General features: G+C 43.9%; 2 protein-coding genes across 7 annotated transcripts; both read right to left on the bottom strand.

Annotated features, from left to right (window-relative positions):
- Positions 1-66: 66 nt before the first annotated feature.
- tk1 (thymidine kinase 1, soluble) lies at positions 67-8,941 on the bottom strand. Its single transcript, XM_076301551.1, has 7 exons — positions 8,761-8,941; positions 8,594-8,625; positions 4,487-4,600; positions 4,298-4,391; positions 4,075-4,164; positions 2,413-2,532; positions 67-585 (listed from the first exon to the last, which is right to left on the bottom strand). Exons 1-7 carry the CDS (start codon positions 8,824-8,826, stop codon positions 406-408), a joined length of 696 nt encoding a protein of 231 aa, XP_076157666.1. The 5' UTR covers positions 8,827-8,941; the 3' UTR covers positions 67-405.
- A 752-nt stretch (positions 8,942-9,693) lies between these two features.
- LOC143140569 (large proline-rich protein BAG6-like) lies at positions 9,694-26,779 on the bottom strand. 6 transcript variants are annotated; one of them, XM_076301552.1, is made up of 25 exons: positions 26,538-26,779; positions 25,787-25,870; positions 25,505-25,622; positions 24,972-25,213; positions 24,688-24,759; positions 24,441-24,563; positions 21,994-22,232; positions 21,536-21,665; positions 21,118-21,321; positions 20,243-20,477; positions 19,714-19,773; positions 18,487-18,788; positions 17,659-17,737; positions 17,022-17,371; positions 16,351-16,654; positions 15,876-16,045; positions 15,429-15,482; positions 15,011-15,113; positions 13,506-13,630; positions 13,080-13,214; positions 12,875-12,943; positions 12,494-12,685; positions 12,196-12,303; positions 11,728-11,874; positions 9,694-10,690 (listed from the first exon to the last, which is right to left on the bottom strand). In XM_076301552.1, the coding sequence occupies exons 2-25, from the start codon at positions 25,862-25,864 to the stop codon at positions 10,595-10,597; spliced, it is 3,735 nt and encodes a 1,244-aa protein (XP_076157667.1). In that variant the 5' UTR covers positions 25,865-25,870; positions 26,538-26,779; the 3' UTR covers positions 9,694-10,594. The 6 variants fall into 6 exon arrangements, with proteins under 6 accessions (XP_076157667.1, XP_076157673.1, XP_076157672.1 ...); XM_076301558.1 differs by having other exon boundaries at positions 18,487-18,761; XM_076301557.1 differs by having other exon boundaries at positions 20,243-20,474.
- Positions 26,780-27,335: the final 556 nt, after the last annotated feature.

Here is a 27,335-nt window from a genome sequence, read left to right as displayed (position 1 = left end):
AAAATTCACGGCTATAAACTACATACATCGTATGTAAAATTATAAATGTGCACAGTAACAAATACATCAGATTTCATTAAAATATTTAATAAAATTAGCAAAATCATAATTATGCTGCTTGTATATACACATGTACATGTACACAGAGTGAGTGTAGTTAAAGATGTTTGATTCTGAAGGACATACAGTACGTTGATTAAAAAGTTCTAAAAAAAGAAAACCACACACACACACCGTGCAAACCACCAACCAAGTGCTAAGTCAACCTATCTATCAAATTTACATTTTACAAAAGTAAAATCACGTTAAAATTTCCCGTACCACACAAAGAATTCGACATGTACAAATAATACTGGCTCGTCTTGATAGTCTGTCCAGTCTGTACTATGTCCATCTGTGACGCTCTCAGAGCTGCAGAGTGGCAAACGGATTGCGTGGGGCGGTAATATCCAGCTGCTTGCCGGAGACCTTGTGTGGAGGAGTTTCATCCCTGGGTGGCCCACAGTTCTCCTTCCCCCTCACAAGACCCCCGTAACAGCCACGGCACACGGCATGGTACATATCAGCTCCTCCGATCACCTCCACCTGTGACACGGGTAAAAGGACAGATGTGCATGAGAGGCAGCTGGAGGTCCCATCGATTCCCCATGTCACTCACATCACACCCAAACTACACATAGGGTCACGGCCACTGGGAGTGTTTTTTTTGTCTCAAATAGTACATTGTATTACAATAACATTCAAGTGTTTTGTTCCCCAGAGAACTCTACATCTGCTACTAATTCACCAAGACTGTTGTTCAATGCACCGTAAATGCAACCCAATGCTAAGTTTTGGTTGGCACAGACAGGATATGGTCTTGTTAGTCTAAACAGGATAAAGGTGCATTGAATCAGATACATTCAAATCCAGTTTGCATCACATGCACTAAATCGGACCATATGAAACAGACATCAGTTTACGGGACAACTGATTAACCTCACAGATCATAACTTTAACGTACATGGGATTAAAAACTAATTTGCGTGGTACAATTGTACGGCATCCCAGTCTTCCCATATCTCTCGAACCATTCATCCAACCAGTTTTACACTTGATGGGTGTATTGCTGACGTCCCAAGTGAACTGTATTGTTTGTTACAGTATGGCAACAAACACTGAATACAGCGTGTCTGCGAGCCATTCCCATAACATTTGAAACATTTAGTGTGTCTCACACAAATCATTCTCATGGGTTTAAAACAGCACTCTTGAGCTGAAATACAATCCATGCATATCCATTTGTCCTACTGTATTTTCCGGACTATAAGTCGCACAAGAGTATAAGTCGCACCAGTCAAAAAATGTGTCATGAAGAGGAAAAAACCTATATATATATAAATATATATATATATATATATATATATGTTGCACCTGAGTCGCAGGACCAGCCAAACTATGAAAAAAAGTGTGACTTATAGTCCGGAAAATACGGTATATGGCAAAGCTAAGACCATGGGCATTAAAGGGACACCAGGCAATGTTTTCGTGTTAATTAATCATCTTCGTAAGTCGGTATACTGTATGGTTAAATGACTCATTCCAGGGCGAATGAAGACTCTCTCGCCCGCCCCTACTGCCTGTAGGAAGAATATCCCGCTTGCAAGTTCGGTGTATCCGACCCGCCGACCTTCAGTCTCACAAAGTCTCAGACATCGCGAGAAGCAGAATCAGTTTACATCCTGCATCCACAGCACAGAGGCAGCCTAACGAAACGCTAGCGATTATTGCAAACATGTGTATAATGGCAGAGCCGGTGAAGAATCAACGAAAACCCTTGACGGAAGATGCAAAGAAAATTTGCTTTGGTTAAAAAAAAATGCATCAGCCAAATGTAATGTAATGAAAAGGAAAAGCGCTTCAGACTGAGCGAGGGCTCGCACACATATCGACATGTACAGACGCTAGGGGGAGCTTTGTAGAGAAAAAGCACCAGGCTGTGAAAATCACAGTTGATGATACCAATATTTGATAACTTATTAACATGTTTCAGAAAGAGGCAGAAGTTGGTTTAGTAGTTTGTAGCGTTTAAAAAAAATATCTAGAGGAACATGACAAAGGTTGACTTAAGAGTTTGTTGTCTATGATTTTTAGAAGTTTCGTGCAAACGGTGGCTCTAGAAAAATACATATACTGAGAACATCCTCATCTGTGAGCTGACCCTCATGTTTTTGCGTGTAGCATGGTAATAAATTAGCAGTATCATTATTGCTCACTAATTAAATGAGTAATAGTTCATGTAGAGCTGTTTTAACACACTGCATGGCGTGTTGTGCGTCTTACAAATGAGAACGCCGGGAATGAAAACCCCAGTAAACATAACCCAAATCAAAGCCCATGTTAAACCAATCTCTTCCTCTTTGATCCTCATACCGCTTTCTCAGCACCAAGCCTCTTTGTGTAGGCAGCCTCTTTGAAGCACTGCATGCAGACAGCGTTCAGCTTTACGACACTTTCGGCCAGCGGCACCAGGCTTAGGATGTTTCCAAATGGCTGAAAGGAAGGCAGTTTAGGTGTCAGTGGGAAGCAGGGACAGAAGCAATCATCACAAATACTAATTTGGTTATGCTAAGAAAAGGTCGTCATTTGCCAGTTTAGACTTAAACTTCACTAAAGTTCTATGTCTTAGACTTAGGCAAACACCCAAACAAACACTGAAATGGGGCGTGCCACAACGGAATGAGTCCAGCTCGACAAAAAAAAAAGGGAAAAAAAAAAAAGGGTTTATTGGATATTCATAATCCAGACCTTAGGGTTTAAAACACCAATACCGTTTAGCCAACCCAGAGATATTGGCCAAAATGTAAAAGCTCTCTCATCTCAGCAAAAAAACTAGTTTTGAGAAAATCAGCTTTAAAGTTTGTGAAGTGTAAATGAGCATTTTATGTATATTTCCGCTCAACCAATCACCACAATATGCATCCTGATAAAGTTCCCTTGGCCTTTGGAATTAAAATAGCCCCAGTGCTGTCGCTGTCAATCACTGTTGTCCATTCTCCAAAGAAATCCGTAGCTAGAGATTGAATTGCTTCAGAATCTCCGAAAAGATCCGAACTACACAGCGCAGCTTTATAACTTGTGAGGTAGCCTATAATGTTCGATCAACTTCTGAAGACGGCAAGGACAACAATAGACTACTGCTTAATGCATAGCCTAATGTTTTTGTTTTTAATTAGGCCGCTGCTAACTCCAAAACAAATTAAATCGGACCAACTGTGAATCTCCGTGAGGAATCTTGTCAGCAACAACTGTATGTTTAGGTTGCTGTTTCTCCTCCTAAATCTCTTGGCTACAATAGACAGTTACTTCAGAATAATCATGAGTGGATAGCCTATTATGATGACTTCTTTAAGAGGCCAAAAGCCAAAACACAAAGTTATCAGACCAAAGAAAACTGAAACTTTCCTGTTCTCACACAGCAAGCGTCTGAACAAGGAAGAAAAACGTCAACTTTTTATCCAAACTTTAATGCGCAGCCTACACATTTGGCCTTCAAAATCATATTTCTAGGTCGTTTTACAGTAAGATACGTCTATGAGTGATAGATAAGAGGTAAAGGAATGTGTTCAAGGTGAAATTAGAAAATGCATAATTTTGTCATTTTTCGACCCTCTCTGCATTCAAATCGCTATATCTCGAAATGGATTTCCGCGACACTGGACTCATTTCGTTGTGGCACGCCTCAAATGTGCAATGGCAGTTGATAAACCCAATGAGTGGAGTGCACGTACATCTAAATTTAAACAGGTGCTGGGTATAAGGCTTAGCCGACAATTGAAAAATAAAAAGATACCCGCACACTGTTTCTATAAGCTCCCAGAGTGGTTTATTAACAACGTTTCGACCAGAGGTCTTCGTGACGAAGACCTCTGGTCGAAACGTTGTTAATAAATAATATAGAAACAGTGTGCGGGTATCTTTTTATTTTTCAGTTGATAAACCCAACCCATTGCTTTGCATCTGTGTTATACTGAAGTAAAGCACTAAATGGCTTCTTAACACTCAACATCTCTTCACTCTCCAAACACTACATACCTTTCTTTGAAAAGTACCATCCAGTGCTGCAACAATTACTATCTTGCCATGGTTGGCCATTTCTTCACAGAACTCCACTGTGTCTGGAAACTGAAACATGAAAGAATTAAAGGTGTTAGTAAACCAGTAAAGCTTAGTCTGTTTAATAATGCTAAGCAAATATCATGCAACCTTTCATTCGCATGGTGGGCTTAGGGGCATTACTAATGCAGTGACAACTCACAAATTGTCCTTCATCTATGCCAATGACACAAGCCCGCATTGCAAGAGAACGCACATCCTTCAGGGAGTTGGCTGGTACTGCTTCCATTATATTCCTGGGGAGGGACACAGATTAGTGACCTTTAAAATAAGAAATCCCCACAAAATACACAAGAGCATGACTTGAAAAAAAAAAAAAAAAAAGTCTTACTGGTCATGTGTGGCCACTCCCTTTTCCGAATAGCGTGTGTCCTTGGCATATTTGATCACTAGGCAGTTGTACTGCGCAATCTGGAATCTTCGCACTCTCCGCATCAATTCAGTGCTGCAACAGAAAATAAGAAACAGAATGGTTTAAGATTCAGTCCACGTTGCATTACATTACATTAAGATGACACATTTTTAACCAAAGCGACTAACAACATGGAAAACAGTTTAAGCTTTAAAGCAATTCTCTCAACAATTCTAGGACAATTAGGAAAAAAGGTAGAGTTAAGTAAGAATAAGTGCATCAGTGAGTGCTGTTTTTAAACAGTCAAGTATCAGTTCTAGTCAGGTGGTAAGTGCTAGGATCAGCAAGACTAGTTGTAAGTAGTGCTATGAGAGGAGATGTTCTCTGAAAAGCTGAGTCAGGAGTTTGAAGATGGAGAGGGATGTCCCTGCTCTAGTAGGTACTGGCAGTGCGTTCCACCAAAGAGGAACAACAGATGAGAAAAGTTTGGATTGGCCTGAGCGTACTGGTGGCAGAGCTAGACCTCGTTTGTCTGAGGAGCGCAACGGTCTGGAGGTAGCGTGCGCCTGTATGAGGGCATTCAAGTAGATTAATGCACTCATACAAGTAGATAGAAGTAGATGACATGTTGCTCATATTGGAGCTCAACAGCCATTCACAGAGCGATGACTGTACACTAGGGTTTCTCAACGGGGGCGTTCGTACAACCTAGGGGGGCGCTGGGAACGTGAGAGTTTTTTTTTTTTAATTTTAAACTTTCATGGTTTTCACATATTTTTGGTGCAAAAATAGGCTACCTGAAATAAATAGGCTATTTTCATTCATGGGTTTCTAACCCCATACCGTCCCAGCTACATTTTACTGTTTATCTATGCTCAGTGGTCATACAGTGCAGTTCGGGCCTGCACACGCCCGGACTCATGTCCCCCAGCCCCAGCTATCGTCATCTCTATAGTAACGCCGATTTTTTACCCAACCAGTCTTCTATTGCTTCTAACAGTGGGCTAAATCTGCTTAATAATAAAATAGGCTCATAGGGACATTTTCTTATAATTCCAGAAGAAACCAAAACAGCACAGAAATGGGTTCGGTTTTTTTATTAAAGCAATATAGCATGAGTGTGAGTCAGTGTTGTAGTCAAGTCACTATGCCTCGAGTCCGAGTCCAGGTTCGAGTCCTCAGTGTTCAAGTCCGAGTCAAGTCCAAGTCATTAAAAAAAAAATTCCAAGTCAAGTCCGAGTCGAGTCCACTACTCATCCGAGTCAAGTCCGAGTCGAGTCACTATTGATCCACGTCGAGTCCGAGTCGAGTCCCTATTGATCAAGTCGAGTCCAAGTCCAGCACTAAAGTAAGCATAGCCTACATGCTTTTCCATACTTTTCCATTGCAGATGAAATCCTTAAAAGCAAAACAGACATCACATCTTCTGTCTTATCTCCAAGCAGGGGTGCCATCACGTGAAAGTAGTATTGCCAAATTTCTTGCCAAACCCAATGTGTTGTATTTATTATATCGGAGAGAATACCATACCATAGCTATAGGCCTACCACAACCTATAGGCCTACTCATAATACATGAGCAATCCACATCCCAATCACAAAGGCCATTAAGTCACATGCTGTTACTGACTGCTGACAATTGTATATGCAGTGTTGTAGAAGTTCATACTTCACAAGAGCTAGATGAAAGTTGGAGTAGGCCTATTTTGTAAGAGGTAGTGTGGATCATAAAAGGGCATTTTTTAAAATTCTGGCTGTTAAATAGCCTACACAATTTTAGCGCAGTTTGGGAGGGACAGAAACAGAGCAGGGCCCGTCTTGGTAGCTTCTTTCTGACTCCCGTGATGTGAACACTGGCTACCGGCAACTGCATAATTATGTTATCACTTCACTGACACTATGGAGACATATTTCACGTCAACAATAGAGATGAAAACTAGCTTTAGGTTAACGAAGATGTAGATCATCTGCCTAATTAATTTATTTGTGCAACAGGCCACGTTCATTTCAGCGAGTTGAGTGAAATAAATGTTTTTTTAAGCTGCCATCGCCATACTATTTGATACGATATTCACCTGTTAGATATAGAACACGTTGCTATTTCCTTTTTTTTCGTGCAGCGGATAAGGCTATCAAATCGCTCGTTTGAACAGTAACAGTAATCCAGTTCATTCGTGGTTTTAAATATGGTTGTTTCTGGCCTACCCACGAGAGGTTCAGTTTGTCAGTTTCACTTGCGCAGACACGTAGGCCTACATTGACACTCTACTAGGTAATTTAATGTTATGCTTCTATATTTTATGACACCAAAATTAAGAAGTATGCTATATCTTGATCGGGAAAACGTTTAGTTTATTTTTCTCTCATCCGATAATAGCCTGCTGCAAATTAACAGACAGAAGCACGGCAGGGCACGCCCCGAATGAAAATGAATGAATGGAACCTCGCTTCTCGCGTCAGTCAGGGAAAACACGATGATCAGCTATCCAGCAGCAGTGTGTGTTGTTTAGCCTAGGCTGAGTGTAATCTTAGGTAATGTTATGTCATGTATGAGAACTAATATTGCCTGGCAATAGCCTACTACATTGAAATAGTGGCGGCCATATCTCCAGGCATTTTGGTGTTAAAGTTAACGTTAGTTTGCTTTGCATGTGAACATGATGTGACTTGCGACGTAGCCAACGACACGAAGCAGTAGCCTAACATTCCCTTGAACTAAATTAGTATTACGAATAATTTAGATATTAAAATCATATAGCAAAATATAGCCTAATGACATACTACAATTATAGCCTTATGATATATTAAAAAAAAAAGTCGAGTCATCGCGAGTGCGAATGCACGAGTCCGAGTCCAAGTTCGAGTCATCAGTGCTCAAGTCCAAGTCAAGTCACGAGTCTCTAAATTTAGCTAAAGACTCGGACTCGAGTACTACAACACTGGTGTGAGTGGCCTATAGCCTACCCAGGGTTTTTAAATTGTGTGTGTGTGTGTGTGTGTGTGTGTGTGTGTGTGGGGGGGGGGGGGGGGGGGGGGGCGGCAGAGGATTAAAGTAAGGTCAGGGGGGGCGTTTGCTCAAAAAAGGTTGAGATCCACTGCTGTACACCATGGAATTGGCAGCTGGAGGACAATGAAGAGCAAGTTGTTGAATTTAACAACAATGTATTGGAAAACACTAACGGACTTAGCTTTGAAGGGTCAATACAGAAATGGAGAACAAAATGTGAAGACTTTAACTAGTTATCTTTATCTCACTCCATGTTAAATCCACTCCACCTCATTTAATGGTTCCTCCAATATCCAAAATTAAGTGAGATGTCTGGTGCTCCCACTACTGCTATTTTGTTGCCATGTCTGTGTTCTGTGCATAGACTGTCTGTGTTGACTTCACCAGTTGTACCCCTGATGTCATATTTTACATATTCAGTGGTGAATCTACATTAAGGGATTTATAATGCAAATGTCTTCCAGCACTGTACAATGACGTGTATGATGATGTTGCTGTTGCAACAAATATTTGCAGACACATTTTTCTACATTACCTACTGTTGGACTTAGATATTTGTTAATTTAGTGGTGGTATACAATAAAAGGGGTACAAGTTGTGTACATCCAATAGATCATGACATTGTTTTAAAGGTAACGTATAGTTTTAAAAGTAGCATAGGCTACAGTGGAATCTACCTCCCCAACTTCTTTGTGGAAGAGGCGCGCAACCTGAGCGCCAAATTGTTGTGAGGCCAATGTTATTTATAAACATCTCCAATGGTCTTACGTCAATGTTATATCATCTTAAATTCATATAAAACATGAACACAGTACGGTATATATGTGGCGATACAAGTAACAAGTAACCACAAATAAAAAAGGAGCTAACCCGCGCGCAGGAAACGGAAGCCCCTTGTCAACATTGGCGCGAATAACAAAATGTTAATGACAAAATTGTCTAAATATCAGCCTTGAAACACTTCAAAAGTTTGAAATGACAATTAATGAAATGGTATATAATTGTATTAAACGCACATTCCTCTTGGATATTAAGCGAGATGAACCATCTTTGATGCAATGTCAATAATGTTCAACTTACCTCTTTCCAGAAAACATGGGTCCAAATATGACCTAATAACACAATAAGCAACATTAATACACATGTAACTACGTCAGTAACACGGAGTTAAAATTTCACTAGTATGAATTTAGCAGCTACACGAAATGCATAAGTTAATGCTAACGTTAACAAAAAGCTCATGTTACCTGGATTTGTCCTCGCTTTTTCCTTGGTGAATTTGGCAGAATACTTGAAACATTCAGGCAATCCATTTTTAGTGTTATGAATACTGTAGTGGTGTTATAACTATAACTTTACCCTGAAATAGCAGATTCGGTCAGTTCATAAAGTTCCTACACTAACGACGACGACGAACAACCTGATTGTCCCGCCAGTAGATTTGGATTTAAATTTAAGCTCCTGCGTGGCTTCCTGGTCTGAGAAACACCCAATAGAAAGAGAGTGCGTCAGAAAAAAAAGACTGACACGCACACTAGAGACACAAAACCCAACCCCAGTAAAGGAATATCGGAAAAAGATATAAACCCACTTTGCATATCATACATTTCAGAAGCAGTCATTTATCTGAATTCATGCTTTTTGTATTCACTCATATAATCGGATACATTAACAGACTGAATGATTTGCTGAATGACTGATGTTAGACAGATGCACCAAAAACTGTGCATTGGCTGGTAAAATGTGTAACTTCATTGGGCTGTCAATAATGTTCATATTATGTAATAAGGCGCTTTGGACAAAAGTGTCCACTAAGTAACCATATCCATAACCATTATGACACTAAAGCAGCAGAGATCATTCCAACCCAGATAGAGAGCTGTTGAGCCAAGTACCACCCCGTAAAATCCAGTGTCTTTAGAATATGGAATTCATCAGAGATGTCTTCTAAGCTGCTGCAGATCTGACAGACTTAAAGCCATACAATACATTTGATGGTCATCAGTAAAAAAAATGTCTGCTGCAAATTCAATAAGATAAAAAATGCAATGTTGAAAATCTGGTCACCAAAGAGGAAGCCCTGGGCATGAAGATAAGTCAAATTGAAGACGGGGTCTTCATTACACTTTCTATACACTCTATCTATCCATCCATCTATCGGTCATAAAGAACTCAAAACAAAGGATTTATATTTCTTTATTTTGCAGATAATCAAAACACAGCTTTGTAAAGGGCAGGGTGGGTGTGACTATAGCATTCAGACAAAGAGAGAAGCAGAGTATTCGTCCAAACTAATCAAGGTGGATACTTTATTCTTTTAACAGTTAAAACGTGTTAAGAGGGTTGTTCTGATTTCACTCCTAAAACAACCAACGGGAAGACACCTCACACAAACAGAAACAGAGAAACTTTTTACTCTTAAAAGTCACAGGCCCACCACATGACACATTGTACAGCAACAGGGACACGGCATCCCTGTGACCAGATGACTAAAATGAATGAATCAGAAACTGTTCCAGCCTGAAATATCAAGCGTGGTCATATACATGCCATCATTGTCATTAATTAGCCCCGTTAACCTTTATTCAGGGTACAACCCGACCTCATTACCCCCATTAATTTATCAACACCTCAATAACTTATTACAACAATGTACAACTTAACATTACAATTTAGTAAATCAACAAGCAAGCCTCAGAGTGAGCAAGGTGTTGTCTAGCGGGAGGACTGCGAGAGTGGTGCTAGGTCAGGTGTCGTCCACAGCTGAGAGCGTGTTGCTAAGCAAGATGTTGTTCACAGAAGACTGCTGCAAGGTGGTGCATCGCCCACAGGTGAGGGCGTTACTATAGTAACTGATGCGTGCGGCTGATGGACCTGACTGCAGCAGTAAATGTATGAGGAAAATGGACTTGACCAATGAACGCAGCCCATCTCAAGGGAGCTGACTAATGGGCTGTGGAAGATGAAGCCTCACTGTCCAACCAGAAGCTCCTCTTCTCCCTCTCCCAGACGTCTACCTGCTCGGTAGTTACATATGACTGGATGGAAAGATAAGACTGACGGGTAAAGCGGCCAATGAGATTAGGAGTCCTCGGAGAAAGCCCGGTGTGTGTTGGGGAAGCGCTGGGAGTTGTAGTCTGGATCATCATTCAGACGTTTCTTCACATCACTCTTCACCTGAGATACAAACAAACAAACAAACAAACAAACAAACAAACAAGACACACATGTAAACAAATAAGTCACTTATGCATGATGGAACAATAGTTAATTAATTGTGTAGTTGTTCACTGAGGGACCAATAAACTAAATTCAGGCAGGACCACTTTGTCAAAGAAATAGCTTTTATTTACTATTTGCATAATATATTACATTTGGTGGTATGCTCTGTTCTGGGATTCCCCTGACTAAAGGCAACTTCACATTTGCACACGGCATGTGCTTCGCTCACCACTAGGTTGCTCTTGGTTGAGGTAATGTCCCACAGATATTTGTTGTGCTTGCCGCCGGGCTCAGGGCAAAATACCTATGATTTACAGCGTGCCCCGTTCTACATGGTTGAACTTCAACCGCAGCACGCGCAAGAGCGGCAAAGCGGCAAAAAAAGACAATTCTTGTGCACGCAAGCCATTGAAAATAATGGGTTTCATAGCGTAACGTTACTGCTTGCACGTACAGTGTGAACCCGGCTTATTGCAGGGAGAGCAGCGAAGATAAACCCTCTATAGGTACTGAACAGAGCAGACATCAATGACAAGTATTGACAAGTCAGAAGTATGAGGAAGAGATGGGTGGAGGTGGGTTGCAAAAAGGGCTTGCAGAGAAGCGGCAGGTACATTAGGTAGGCTAAGGCAGCCTAAATAAGGCGCTCTGAATGTTCTCCGCCAGTGAAGGAGCAGAAGATGAGCAATCAGCTGGGCAGTCAGGTGGGCAATCAGCTGAGCCTCTCAGGGAAGCTGGGCAAGACTGTGGCCTGCCTGAAGTAACGCTATGCTCAATTTTTCACATAAATGTCATTTGTGAGCCCATTATTTCCTTCTTATTAAGACACATGACAAATGAAAAACATAAAAAGGTCATCATCTCTTTTTCTTCATTTTAGAACAGCTACATTTTGGTACTTGCCTCTACTTACAAAACACTCAACTGTTTTTAGTTTGCCTGCTCAATATACTGTATGTATTTTATTGGTGGAGACTGAACTGGTAAAGTACCTGTTCACTGTAGGCTTGCTGCAGCTCTGGAGCCTCTAGCTCCCCCTGCAGGCTCTCTGGAGTGGTTGCAGGCCGCACGCCAGCAGCCCGGGCAGCCCGGCTCACCGCCTCAGACAGAGTAAGATGGGGACCGTCACCCTGGGCCGTCTGAAGATGAACAGAGCACATCATGACCCGTACCCATACAAATCATATTATACCCATATAAATCAATATAATTCTCAAAGCAATACCCATGTTAATTCATATAAATCAATAATTGACCATCTATTAATATCAATAACTACCAATACACCAATCAGATCAGATAAAATCTGGCAGAAGCAGGGCTTTCTAAGCCAGGCAGGAATGGAACTATGTTTTTTTTTGTCGTCTGTTTGCTGGTGCATCTGTCTAGCTGAGTGTCTTTGTAAGTGTGAGAATCAGCTGGTGTGTGTGTGTGTGTGTGTGTGTCCCAAGACAACGTACCTTCCTTCTCTTGGCTGGCATGCCATGAAGGTAGGCATCTGACAAAGGAGGCTGTGCCTTCATCTTCCTCTGGGACAAAATGTCATGCCTGATGATAGGCACCCATTCCTGCAAACATACAGACAGATATGACCACTTAACCATGCATGTATAGACAAAACACACACTTACATATGTACAATGCAGTTATAATCAGGTATGTTTATTGGATCCATATGGCTTGGATTCAGGAAGAAGTGCATATTTGGTGTGTAACATGACACTGCTGTGGGACAAGCATCCAGAGTTCCGCTCTTACCGGTGGGACTGCTGCTGCCCAGGGCTCCACCTCGGCCCCAGTCTCTTCACGGCCTGCTGCTGCCATGGGAACGGTTCCTCTGGCCTCCCCCGACGACGCCCGGCGCGACCCTGTGCCCTCTGCGGCGTCTGCAGAGGTCATCATGGCCTCTTCTGCAGTGGTGGCAGGAGCCGGGGACATGGTCTCCTCCATCTGCAGAGCATCAGGGATGCCACATGGCCATTGTTATCAATAGAATTACACATTGATACCAACCATACATCAGTGTAAACCACTTATAGCAAAGCAGCAAGACACACGTAGACACATCAAACATTAATGACACACACACACACACACACACACACACACACACACACACACACACACACACACACACACCTCTACATTCTGAATGTCCGCCTGCTGCTCAGCCTGGGCATCTGAATCCACCCTCTGAGCTGCTTCACTCTAAAACATAAAACAGAGTCGTTACTGTTTTAGTGAGGCAAAAGACACTTACACTGTATGTCCTTCCTCTTCTGACTGGATGTGCTTATAACCATCCCCACCTTCCTTAAATGTGAGGGGATGCTTGTGTGAATACCTGTGTGTGTATGACATAGTGGATGATGTCCGCTTCCTGTACAGGGTTGTGCTCCAGGATCACATGCAGCCTCATGGACATCATGCTGGTCAGCCAGTTCACCAGACTAGGGTTCACCTCTGCTGACATCCTCCTCTGCACATGCACACACACAAAAACACATGAGCCTATGAACTTGCATACACAGAATTTGTAAACGTACCATGACAAGTTCACAAATACATAAACTAACCAATAATCAAAATCAATTACTTTAATTACTGTTGTAACTTGTAATTATTAGTAATGGTAGCAGAACTTGCAGCGGTAAAAACAATAGTACAAGATAGATTGAGGCTTGTGTTTGCATGAGTCTGAGAATTTTGTTTGTGCGCTCGTGTGTGTGTGTATGTGTGTGTGTGTGTGTGTGTGTGTGTGTGTACTGACAATGCGGTGGTTGATGACAGCAGTGAGGGCCCTCTGCTCTCCTCTGAGACAGTACAGGTTCAGAGCCAAGCACTCAAACAGGCCCTGGGTGCACATGTACAGAAGCCGGGGGCCAAAGGTGTGGTCTGCAGGGACACAAAAACACTCATTACAAAACAAATAATCAAAAAAATGTAAACACAAAAGTTAATCTACATTAGGTCATATTCTGTTTTTATTCTTAAGAGATGGAGATATTATATTTTGCTTTTAGATGAGGGAAAAAAGTGTTTATTTAAAGAAATATGCAGAATCAGTAAGGGAACTAAGTGTACAAACACGCACAAAAAAAACTGACCGGGGGGGTATTTCAGAAAGCGAGTTTACTGGCTTAACTGGGAATGTTAACCCAGAGTACGCGGTAAACCTGGGTTTTCAGTTCCAAAATTGTCAGGCTATGTAAGTCACTATGGTAACACTTGAACAACATTCTCCATCCCTACATTTTTAACATTCCGCAACGTGGATTAGCCCTCAATTAGAATAGAATAGAATAGAATAGAATAGAATAGAATAGAATAAATCTTTAATGTCCACCATGGTGGAAATTGTTCTTTGGCTCACCAGACATACAGACAACAGCTCAGACACATTCAAACAAGTAAAACAAAAAAAGTTTTACTTTAATAATTGCCAGAGGATACGTGATGCTTCACATCTTATCACAAATGTGGAGGCGAAATGGCCAGGGTCAGTAGGCCTAGCCCACTTTAGCCCCATTTGATGGGTATCTTCTGGGGGATAGAGGATACCCATGCCTTCCGACACTCATCACCCCGCACCCTGATCTGGATGCTGGAGTGCAAACAAAGTTTAACGTGGCCCACAGCAGAACCCGTGTTAAATTAGAAATGACATTTGGGATTCTCAACGAGAGATTTCAGTGCATGTGTAGGCTGAAGCACTTATCTGTGACAAGATAGTCTATAGTCTAAGACAGCATCGTACAAAGCAGTCAATACATCATGTCCACTGATTTATTGAATATTGTGCTTTTGACATTAATAGGCTTTTACACGGTCAGTTAGGCTATTCTCTGACAAGCATGGTCATTCCGGAGCAGACGATTCTTTTTGTTATTACAGCTCTCTCCTTCATATAAGCCTCGAGGAGAACTTGATCCTCCGCCTCTGAAAAATACGGTGCTCTTTGTTTCGGCATTTTCACTCATGGTTTCGACTCTCAATAGATGATATCTTGATAAATTCGCCATGAACGCGCACAACTCTAGATTAACCAATACGGGATGATTGAACTAATTCGTAGCAGGTGTTTTGGAACCTACAACTCTGGTTTAGTCGCCACGGGTTCAGACAACCTACGTAGAGTTAATCTCAGTGTTTGTTAAACCTCCTTTCTAGAATACCCCCCTGTGGTATTCAAACTACAACAAGCTAACCAAACAACCAAACAATGTACCCCACAAATCCCAGTGTGCAGTGGAGTGGAGTGCAGTGTGTGTTTACCTGTGCAGCGCAAGATGTGTGTAGCCATGCGTGTAAACTGCTGGCGTAAGAAGGACAAGTTGGTTTGGACAATGTCCACCCCCTCACGCACTGTCACCGTAGCCTGCAGGACACACACCAAACCAAAACAAACAAGCGATGTTTCAAAAAAACACATGGGTATGTTTTATTTAACAGACATTGTTATTGCTGGCAGAGCTGAATATTATCATGCCCCTAAGTCCAGCTGATATCCATTTCTCATGAAGGCCAATTCAAGGCCAAGAAAGTACGCTAAGTGTTTTTCAGGCTGCTTCAGTTTAGAAGTTAGTGATTTTTCCTGCACATACCACTGGTCAGTATAAATACACTCTAAAGTGTATAGGCTGTGTGTGTGTGTGTGTGTGTGTGTGTGTGTGTGCGTGTGTGTGTGTCTTACAAAGCTCTCGGCGATGTACTCCTCTAGTCCATTGATGAGCTCCTCAGCTGCAGCCTGTAGAGGAATAAACATTTACACATACTGACGCTTCCACAAACATCACAAATATTTAAGGGGGGAGGAGATGTGTGTGTGTGGGGGGGGGGGGGGGGGGGGGGGGAGTGTGGAAGGCGTTCTTGAAACATCACATTTACAAGAAAGGGGCATACATGTGGTCACAGTGACCTTGAACTTTGACCTTTAATCTCCTAAATCTAATCAGTTCATCTTTGAGTCTCTATGGCCTGTAGAGACTCATTAAAGGAGGACAAAAGACGGAGCAGTACAGGCCTACAAGGTAAATGAGGAAGTGGAGAGGGGAGGGAGGAAGTGGAGAGGGGAGTGAGAGAGTGGAGAGGGGAGGGAGGAAGTGGAGAGGGGAGTGAGAGAGTGGAGAGGGCAGCTCACGTTGATGTTGGCGTCGGTGGGCTCGCGGCCCTGCAGGTAGTGCTCTCGGAAGAAGGCGCTGAGCTGCGGCTGGATGCGGCTCAGGGGCTGCGGGTTGCCGTGCAACAGGAGCACCATGTCAACCATGGAGAAGCTCTGACACACCAGGGACAGCAAGTCGCCAAAGAACCCTGAAACCAACCAAAGAAACAGGCACACATTACATACTGGGCTTTGAACTTGATAGCATCAAGCAAGCAGCCAATACCAGAGAAGGTATTTTGAGGGAGTATGTTTAAACTTTTTACATTACATTACATTAGGCTATTGTTTTTTAACCAAAGCAACTCACAACATGGTAAACATTGATATTTATAGCTCTTAGCGGACACTTTGTGTCAATGTTTGTTTAGTTTGTTTAGTGTGTTTAGTGTGTGTGTGTGTGTGTGTGTGTGTGTGTGTGTGTTTGCATGTGCCATGGGTCTGATTAACTAACCGACGGCGTCCCCAGAGCCGGGCGTGAAGAGGTTGCTGGTCTGGGAGAGGCGCTGGATGAACTGGGCGATGCTCTCGCTGCTGCCCCCTCCGGCCCCCAGCGAGCCCAGCAGCGTGGACAGCACGCCCTGCACGATGCCCGTGAACAGCTCCGGGCTCAGCGTCTCGCCACCGGGGGGCGCTGCAGAGCCGGGGGGCGGCGGCGGGGCCGACGGCTGGGAGGTGGGAGGCGCGGTGGGAGGGGGAGGCGCGGAGCCCGGAGGAGGAGGCTGCTGTCCAGGAGGAGGGAAGACCGGCTGGCTGGCCTGGAGGAGAGGAAGAAGAAGGGAGAGAGGGAATGGAGAGAGGACGAGAGAAGGGACGGAGGAGATGCCAGGAAAGGAGGGATGTGCGAGAAAAAGGAGAGAGCAGGAGCCAAACAGAAGGAGGAGGGGTGAGAGAGAAAAATACAAAGTACAAAGACATAAATAGAGAGACAGGCTGCTGTATTAGTGGAGTTTCAAGAGCAAACATACCAAATATGTGTACAATGTGCATCTGATCTGTGAATGGCATGAATGGCATGCAGGTGTAATAGAGAGTAGGAAGACTGTAAGTGAGTCTGTAGTGTGCGTGCATACGTGTGTGCGTGCGTACGTGTGTGCGTGCGTACGTGTGTGCGTGCCTGCTGACCTGCATGAATTCAGACATGCCCTGCAGGAATGCAGGGACTCCCGGTACAGTGACTGTGATGGAGGGGGAGGCTCCTGGCCCCGCCCCTCCAGCTGCAGCCACACCCCCCAGCAGAGAGCCCAATAGCTGGGCCAGATTCCCATCCATGGCCCCGCCTTCCTGGGGACCCTGACCCGCCCCCTCCGGCGGCTGGGGCTGCCCCTCTGCGGTTCCACTACTCTGGGTGGAGGGGGTGGGAGGAGGGGCGGCCCCAGAGGAGAAGGAGGAAGAGTTGGAGGAGGAGGAGGAAGAGGAGGATGAGGTGGAGTATGAGAAGGAATGAGAGGAGGAGGAAGTGGATGTTTGGTCACCTGAAAAAAGAAAAGAAAAAAAAAGACGCAGTTGTGGGCGGCAATCCAACAGAAACAAATGCCCAGACTCCGCACACTACGTACTACCCATCCTGACACACACACACACACACACACACACACAAGGGTTGTGCAAAATTCGAATTGCAATTCTGCTTCCTGTTTGCTACCTCAATTGAAATGCAAGTGAAATTCAAGAATTGAATTGGAATTTAAGAGCCAGTTTCAATTCAATTCTGGAATTTTGCACAACCCTTACACACACACACACACACACACTAGCTCACCTGTGTGGACCGGCATGAGCAGCTGCCCCACCAGCCCAGACACCATCTGGCTGAGAGGAGAGGGGGCTCCAGGAACACCCTGCATGGGAGACACGTTCACGTTCAGTAATTATTCACACACACACACACACACACATAGACATGTTGGGCCAATCCCAAGGTGAGCCCTGAGGATTAAGGACTAAAGACTCACAGACTTAATTGATCTCAGGTGCTAAGTGAGTGAGTGAGTGAGTGTGTGAGACCACATGGGCTCAGATAGGTATAAATGGGATTGGGACAGCACTTCACGATGTTTAATAACAAAGACGTTGCTGACACATGCACCACGCACGTGTGTCGTGCTGTTGTTTACCTTTGTAAATTCCGGATTAAGTGTATACTCAAACCGTCACACCCTCTGCAATTTGACATTAGGACAGCCCTAAGTCCTTACGAATTTTGCAAGAACGCACACCAAAGTCTGTGAGTCCGGACTTTGGGATTGGCCTGTTCTCGCTAACTCGTCTAAGGTCTCAAATGTCTCGGATATAGTGATCTGACGCATCATTGTCTAGTCAATCAATCTGCTGAGTTGTATTACCATTCATTTGTTTTACCCATTCCTGTGTTTACCTATTTTCCTTAAATAGTTTCTCTTTGGGTTCAATTCTTCATATAGCCATTCATTTTCCACTCCTCCACTCTTCTGTTTACCTGTCTGTCATGTTTGTGTGTGTGTGTGGTGTGTGGTGTATGTGTGAGTGTGGTGTATGTGTGAGTGTGGTGTGTGTGTGTGTGAGTGTGTGTGTGTGTGAGTGGTGTGTGTGTGTGTGTGTGTGTATTCACCTGTCCAGGTTGCTGCCCCGGTGTGGGGGTGGGCACGCCTGGCCTCAGGTTGATGGTGGCCGTCCTGGTGATGGGCTGTGGGATGCGCGGGGCAAAGGACGGCCGTGTGATGACCACGCGGGCGTGGGGGTGGGGGTGTGGCGGGGGCACGGGGACCTCCCCTCCCGTGGGCGCGTGCTGCTGACCCGGGTGTCCTGCCGCGTTGGCGGCAGCCATGGCAGCGGCCTGCTGGGAGATCTGGTGCACGATGGCCTGCATGAACTCAGGGGGGAGGCCTGGGATGTGGAGGGGAGGGGTGGCACCTTTAGAGAGACCAGCATAGCACACATTTAACTACATCTACACCAACTACACCACACATACCAACACACTCTACAAGACTCACTCACACCCATCAAGTCACATTTACAGTACGGTTTTCACACCTAGTCCACACTGAAAACACACACACTCACACCCATCCTTGGGATGACACTGCGATTGTTTTCAATCGCATACGATATGGTAACACTAAACAATTAAATCAGTCACTCGTGCTGAGTGCTCACACTGCAAGACAGCTCAAAACAACATTGGACATGGCAGAAGTCCAATCCTATTGGTTGGGAGTTGGAACGTTTGTTCCAACTTTTAATTAGGTGTCATGACCCTACCCAAAGTGCACGATATATGATAACTGATCTGAAGGGAATTCGGCCTGATATGGCCTGGTTCTAAAGTTCAACAAAATCGGGGCTAAAATGGGATCAAACCCACAGTGTCTGTCGAGCTTAAAGGGCAAATGTCAGGTTAAAAAAAATGCATTAATATTAATTAACGTGTGGACAAATGTATGAAGATATTCGATAACATTAACAGCCATTTCTACGACAACAGTTAAAAACACAAATGAGTAATGACGTCATAAGACGGAGTCGTGCCAAGAAGGTTTTGAGGCAGAGGAGGTCAAAACAAATATTTTGTAATAATCTTAATTACAAATTTAACCTGACAAATGATCTTCAAATATGTTACATTCTTCCCTTTTATGATGTCATCACTCAGTTGTGTTTTGAAATGCGATCTTTACAGAAATGGCTGTAAATGTAGTAGTAGTGCATTTAGAGTAATAATTTTAAAATTGTGTGCATGTCCTTTGATTTATCTACACATTAGTTAACATTAACGAAAAAATGTGTAAACCTGGCATTTGCTCTTTAAGTGTTCCAGCTGTAGTGTTTTGCTCACCTGTGTGTCCAGCAGCGGAGACGTTGGGCTGTCCTGCTGCCTGTGGCCCAGTGCCTGAATCTGATCAACAAGAAAACAAAGGTCCGTTCTGTAACTCTAGTCATTTCTTTGCCGATTTCTCACTTTTGTTGTCGCATTTTTCTCTACGGAGCTCCCCCTACAGCTTTGGGGTGCATATTTCACAACCGTCTGTTTAGTCTTCTCCCTGGCTCTGCCATGATGAACGTCTAAAAAATTAAGCCATCTTATAACTAACCGGCATGGCTAACCGGTGCTTGAAAGGGGGCATGTGTATGTCCCACTCGTTCTTGCTTCTCACAGGATTTGCTTCTCAGACACTGGCGGGATGCTAGTGCAGATCTTGCCAGGCTTGTTTTCCGATAGGTAGGGTAAGCCGCCATTCTCGCCACAACAGGTCATTTAACCATCACAATGATTTCTTAACTATGTTATTAAGTTGAAAATGTTGCATAGTTCTCCTTTAAGCAGAAATATAACAAAGTATATGTGTGCCTGTGGCGGAACATACCATCCAGATTCATCTGCATCATGACCACTGGCTCCATGGTTTGGTGAGTGATCCTGATGACCCGTGGCCCAGCCTGAGGCTGGCCCTGCTGATTGGTGGCATTGGGCTGTGTGGGAGGGGCCTGACCCTGGTTCTGCTGATCTGATTGACCAGTAGGCTGAGTGGATTGTGGTTGACCCTCAGTAGCATGTCTCCCATTGGACGTCATTGTAACTGTGGTCCCAAGATTCATCTGCTAGTAGAATGAGAAATCTCACTATCCCATCAACACACCCAGAGCAATACCATTTAGGCCTACTTTTACCCAAACATAAACACTGGAAACTTCCCGAAACTGGAACAAGCTGTTCCCAGTATTACTCAGTACAGTGCTCCAGATAACTCAGTAAATTTGTTTTGTTCATTTTTTTTGTTTGACCCTCATGTGCACATATTTGTGCAAGAACCAAGTATGCACCCGATACAGCAAAAAGTTGAAGAAATTAAGAGTTTGACATTTGCAGCCGGGCTACAGCAGGTGCATGACTGAAGTGTTCCGTTAGCGGAACGTAAAAATAGTTTTAAAGATTTTTTTTGAATGTGCGCAACATTCTCGTGTCTGTGTGTAGCCAGTTCCATGATTATAGTGGAAACTAATCGTTGCGGCATACGCTACGCAAACGGATCGCTTCAGTTGCGTGCCTGGTGTAACCCCACTGCCACAGTTTTCTGAAAAACTCCACAGAGCAAAATATCGCAGAGCACATACTTGCAATATGTGACTTGCATAATCTTTTCATTTCAACAGAGCCAATTCATTGAAACAGCTAATACTGTATATTCGGTCCAATGTTTCTGGAGTTTCAGAATGGCTAGCAGGAGGCGCTGTGACTCACCGGAATGGGGATGTGGGGCACGCCACCCTGCAGCAGGACAGGGGAGGTGTAGTGGGAAATGGGCCGCACCACGTGAAGATGGCGGGGGGGCTGAGCAGACAGGTTGCATCGCAGGTCGCTCAGGTTGACAAGTGTGTTGCCGAGCAAACGCAGGGACTCTCCCACGAGGTTAAGTGTACGTTGGTCCTCCTCTCGCTCCTGTGTCTGTGGCAACAAGACACAGAGATTAGCAAGAGGTTCTAAGACGCATTCTGACCTCACATAGAAACACCACAGAATCATCGGTCTCATCAATGTAAAGCATTCCCAGAATTCCAACATTTCGACTGGCTGGCTGCAGGAAGTGTGTCTGGAGCTTTGAGGAGGTCCAGCGCTTGGGCCAGTGAGACAGTGGAGGGGCTGAGTCAGTGTCTCTTACGTTGTTGTTGTAGTCAGCAGAGGTGGCTGCCCCAAGGATGGAGTGAGTTCTCTCCATAAATGGCCGGAGACGCTCCTCCAGCCTCCTGACCTCAGACAGCACCTCCACCAGCTCAGCAGGGCTGGGGTGACTGAGGAGACAGACAAAGCGAGAGAGGGAGGGAGTGGAAGAGATAGAGTTTAGCTCAACCAAGTAAGGAACAGTGTAGCACAGACTGCAATGTACAAACTTTCCACCTACAGAAGGAGGGGTGGTATTTTCTTCACTTAAAGACAAGTAATGGCATGCCACACACAGATGGTGGGAAAAACACTAGGTAAGCTGTCGCTGTGCTGCTAGCAGGGGTGTGGTGTGAAGAGTCATGAATGCAATTTGCGATCTGCATAGTGATGTCATGAGTGGTGTTGCCGCTGTTAACAGCAGTGTTAAGGGCAAGACGAATGGGTGTGGTGCCTTACTTCGGCCCAGATTGGGCGGTGCTCTCTGTCTGAGTGGTGGTGGTGGTGGAGGAAGAGGAGGAGGCAGAGGCGGAGGCAGAGGTGGAGGCTGATGCGGAGTCTGTGCTGACTGGGGGGGCTGGAGGAGACGTGTCCATTGGCTGAGCAGCAGGAGAAGAGGACGGAGGCGGGGCAGAGGGCTGACTGGCTGATGCTTCAGGTGCAGGGGCCTGATTGGCAGTTGCCTCTGGTTGCTGGCCCTGAAAGACAAAACAGAGGGAGCTTTCACCATGGGAACACAAAAACAAACAACCCTAACCATTCAGACTATACCTGGGACCTTAAATTATTTCCTAGCCAGGCTATGTATGTTCTTTACCTGAGGGGCAGATACGTAGTAAGTTACTGAGTGAATCTCCACAGTGTATGAATATAAATATTTGATTGGCTGAGTGGAGTTTGAAAGAATAGGTGCATTCGGGATTAGCTGCAGCCAGACTTTCTAATGAGGAGACATAGCACTCAAAAAATCCTCCTATAGAAATGCATGGGGTTAGTTTGTAACGACCAATAATGACCAAAGTCGGTGCTACCAAACTGGAGTAGCTGCAGCTAATGACCAGTACTCCCATTGAGTTACAATGCTAGATCTGGGGGCATCATCTAAACGTGGCTTATTTGCCTCTTAACAGATTGTACAGACCTTTTAACCCTTAGAACCCCAAGCTGTTTTTAGGGCATTTTCACTACCTTTATTCATAAGGATTTATTCTGGTCATTGTAATATTATATTATATATTGTTTTTTTTCAAAAACGTGGGGTAAGTCCAGCTATAGGAAGTTATTATTTTGCTGTCACTTCGTCTGTTTTATAACCCAGAAGGATGTACTTGGTATCCAATGATAGCTCTGAGTCTCCTCTTTTATCTGACATGCGTGGCATATCTATCCGATCACGGGTCCGCGAGTAATTCAAAGGAGAGTAATGGGTGTGCAGCGTTGGTTTGTGTACATGATGTTATTATTTTGCAGTCACTTCGTCTGTTTTTATAAGCCAGAAGGATCGATATTCATGGTACCGATGGATAGATCTGATATGCTTGCCATATCGATGCGATCACGGGATCGCGAGTAATTCAAACGAGAGTAATGGGTGCACAGGTGAACGCAGAGAAGTATAGATTGTAAATATGATGCAATTTGATTTAATTTCATTATTTTTTTTAATTTTCATACTTGATCGTACAGAAGCCCCACTTCTGCTCTTTCACGCGATAAAGGTTTCATCTCGCTGCGATGAACAGTTCCGGAGCAATGTAACAGAGAAGAAAGGGTGTGTTTTTTGACGCACTTTGCGTCAATCGGGTTCCAAGGGTTAATGACATTTTGAATGAGTCCTTACGTGACAAAACGATGCATTTTCTACTCATTAGCTGTAAAGAAACCGTTCGAATTCAAAGTTTGTACCGTCACATACCTCAGTTTCCATCAGTCGCTTCCAGGAAAGCCCAAAAAAGTCTGTTGTCGAGTTCAAGCTCATGTTGTCGAGCGGGCTTTGCAACGAAAACTTGAAGTTTATTTCTCCTCAAAAATAGGTAATTGAGCACAGCAATGTTATGATCATATAATGACTATGTAACTACTGTACATGGAAACGGTCCAAATGATGCCTAAGCTTGCACGTTACTGAAAGCTAACTCACACTGAAGTATCGTGGGAATTCAGTTGCAGGAAAGGCAAACAGAGTATTGTGCAGATGTGACAGTACAAACTTTGAATTTTGAATGGTTTCTTCACAGCTAATGAGTAGAAAATGCATCGTTTTGTCATGTAAGGACTCATTCATACTCTGTACAACTCTGTTCATATTGTACAGACCTTTTAATGACATTTTGAGGCTGTTAAGAGGCAAAAAAGCCACGTTTAGATGATGCCCCCAGACCTAGCATTGTAGCTAAATGGGAGTACTGGCCATTACTACTTCAGTTCGGTAGCACCGATTTTAGTCATTATTTATCCTATCGACAGTACTCGGCGACGTGTAGCGATTAAGATCCATGTAAAAATCGACTGGATTTCTCCTTTAATTTTCGTACATTCCAGCATAAGGAAGCAGAATGAGAAATCGGTCATAATAGTCATGGGGAGATTCCTTCCAAACTGCCCTATCAGGTCTTTGAAATTACGTCATGAGGGCGGAGTCTAGCTCCTGCAGTCCATGGAGGACACCTGCAAGAAAGAAGGCGCAGGCTCCCACGATATTTTAAGGTCATGTGACATGGTGACACCATGGTAAGTTCCTGTCCGGCTGGATGGAGTCAAACAGTATTTCTAACCAGTATGCATTGCGTTCAACCCAGCATGCGTCACATCAAGTCAAGTCTGCGCAGCGGTGCATAAAGTCGAACGAGCCTAATTATTTGACTGGGTAAGTGACACTGTGTGTGCATGTGATTGGCTGCGCATACCTCTAGTCTGTGGATCACTGCCTGGATGTCTCTCAGCAGGTTCTCAGCCAACTGCAGCCGGAGTCGGGGCTCACTCTGCACTGATTGGTCCAAGTTGATGTGCAGGTCCACCGAACCATTACTCTAATAAAACAGAAAAGAAGGACAGAAGGAAATGGGATGAGATGCAAACCTGTCTCAGTTCTATCAGTAACAATCTTATCAGCAGCCCATTGCAGAGGGCTGTTTCTATGGCGACAGGACTGACCCCGGTGCTGGTGCTGACTCGGGTGGCACGGCCTGCCTCTCCGACTCCTGACATCATCTGCTGTACCTGCATCTGGGGGGGGAAACACACAAACACACACACTTTTATGAATGCACAAAAACACAGCCAAACCAAGCATACATCACATCACATCACACAGCACAACACACACACGCACGCACATCTGTTCAAACCATACGAGATGTACAGGACCAAGCACACACGCACGCGCACACACACACACACACACACACACACACACACACGCACGCACGCACGCACACCTGGATCTGCTGGGGGTCCATGATGTTGACTGGCAGGTTGAAGGTGCCCAGCATGACGTAGCTGTTGCCGTTGCGGTCGTGTGGGCCTCCCTGGGGGGGGGACGTGGAGGAGGCGGAGTGAGATGGGGTAGGGCCGCCCTCAGCACTCCCAGAAGAACCCGCCACGCCCCCGCCCCCTCCACCTGACTGAGTGGTCTGTGGAGGGGCGCGTTCCACCAGATGAATGACCTTACCGTCTACATCTAGGAGGAGCAAGGAAGGACACAGCAGATGCAGGAAGAGAGGAGGAAAAGGAGGAGAGAGGAAATATAGCATAAATAAATCAACTGTGATACTTTGATTTGTGAGTGTGCAGCACACAGGCTTACACTGTGCAGATATAAACTAATGATGATCTACGCAGAGAAAGCAAACGTTAGAAATGCAAGGATGGATAGATAAAATTCCAGTAAAATTCCAGATAAAACAACAGTGGGATAGGCTCTTTGTGCCCCTCAGTGGGCGTGCAATGTGTGTGTGTGTATGTGACTCACTGTACTCAGTCAAAGTCCTTTCATCCTGTAGGACACGACCCTGGTAGATGAGTCTTTGCTTGTCCACTGGGATTTCCACTGAGGCAGCAATATGCTCCTTAAACTCCCTCACAGTCAGCTGTGGAAAGTACCAGGGTGGGGGAAACACAAAATTTACACCACATGAATCTTAAAAAGTTGTCCATACAGACAACCCTAATTCAAGAACAGCTAGCTGCTGTCCTTGACTGCAGTTACAGTAGATTGCATTAAACGGGGGCTGGTCTGAGAGAAGGGCCTTACCTCTCCTCTCACTTTGTAACTCCTGCTCTGGGAGTCCAGAGTCTTCACAGTGACTTCTATAGTCGCCGGTTCCTCCATAGCTCTCTAGCATAAAAGAGTTAGAGAAAAGGATGAAATTATCCAAAATACGTTCCCACATAAATCCATTACACAAAAAAGGCTGTCAAACTGTCAAAAGCCATTTCTGTTCTAAGTACTTTGATTATAGGCATGGAAACGCGAATGTGGCTAACTGAACATTTCCCATTACTTTACTGTGACAACAGATGTCATGGTCCAGTAAGAACAACTAAAATAGGAATTTACAGCACGAATGACTGTACGGGCGACAACTTCATTGAATAACAGATCTTATAAATCTCAAAATATATGTGTGTGTGTTGTTTTTTTAAGGCGTCATCTGGGCAGCGAATTAATGTCTTTGTAACAGTACACAAGTATTGATACCTACACAATGTTCTCGTGGGACTTTACGGCACAATATTCGAACTGTTATGGTTCACTGATAGGGAGACACGTCTTCATAACACCAACAAGCAACAACACAAATTCCGCACTAGTGCTATGCTGTAACGTTAAACAGGAATCTGATAGCATCCGCCAAACACTAGCTAAATTTTGTGTGACAAGAAAGTCCACTGATCTGATAGTTCATAAGTTCATCCATGCATAGTTTGTCAGATAAAAAACACAGCTGCTTAGCAAACAAGCAATATACTCGATGAAGCTAAGTTTAGCCAAATCAACTTACGTTCTCTTATCAGTCGTTATGTAGCTAGCAAGCTAGCAAGCTAGCTAATCCCAATTACCTGGTTATGATTGAGACGTTAAGTTAGGTAAACGTTTAGTTTGTGAAAAGTTTAGTAGTAACGACAGAATTGTCACACCTAAAATTCAGCTATTTTCAGACAACCAGAATACCAAATACGTATATTTTCCTCAGATGTGCGATGTTCATATTCCGGTGAAAGAGTTAGCTTTGTGGTTAGCCACTTCGGGAAATGCGACAGCATCAGTAAAAAGCCCCTGTGACGTAGAGGTATTTTTAGAAGGCCGTCTATCCGAAATGCCTGATGCAAAATTATGAAAGCTAAAGAACAGTTTATAGCTAAATTTAAATTGTTTTTATTATTGTTGTTTAAGCAATTTCATATCCATATCGTAATAACCATGATAACACTGTCTGGATGTATGTGTCACATGGAAATTTAATGATTAAGTGTGTCTCCACTAGCTTAGTGATGACTTATAGTGAAAAATATTGTATTTTACAATGCAAAACTCCAAACTATTTTGGAGTATATTTTGGCCTACATTTATTTATTTCATTCATTATTCTTTTGTCCATAGTGACTTTCAAAAAAGGGGAGCAATTCATGTACAGTGCAAATATAGGAACCAATAGTGCAACAAGTAGCCTACTACTTTGTTTAAAAGTAGAATCACAATTTAGAGCCAAGTTAAGTCAAAGGATGTAGATAAGAGGGATAGACAGGATAGAGAAGAAGGTCATGGTAAATGCTAGTTAAGTCTGTTAGGTTGTTAGGAG

The sequence above is a fragment of the Alosa pseudoharengus genome, unplaced genomic scaffold (assembly GCF_046254945.1).
Source record: "Alosa pseudoharengus isolate Yale_2024_CS ecotype anadromous, Long Island Sound unplaced genomic scaffold, YU_APseudo_1.1 YU_APseudo_1.1_scf_23, whole genome shotgun sequence".
Taxonomy (NCBI): domain Eukaryota; kingdom Metazoa; phylum Chordata; class Actinopteri; order Clupeiformes; family Clupeidae; genus Alosa; species Alosa pseudoharengus.
The sequence above is the reverse complement of the archived record's forward strand: the minus strand, read 5'-3'. Positions and strand labels throughout refer to the sequence as shown.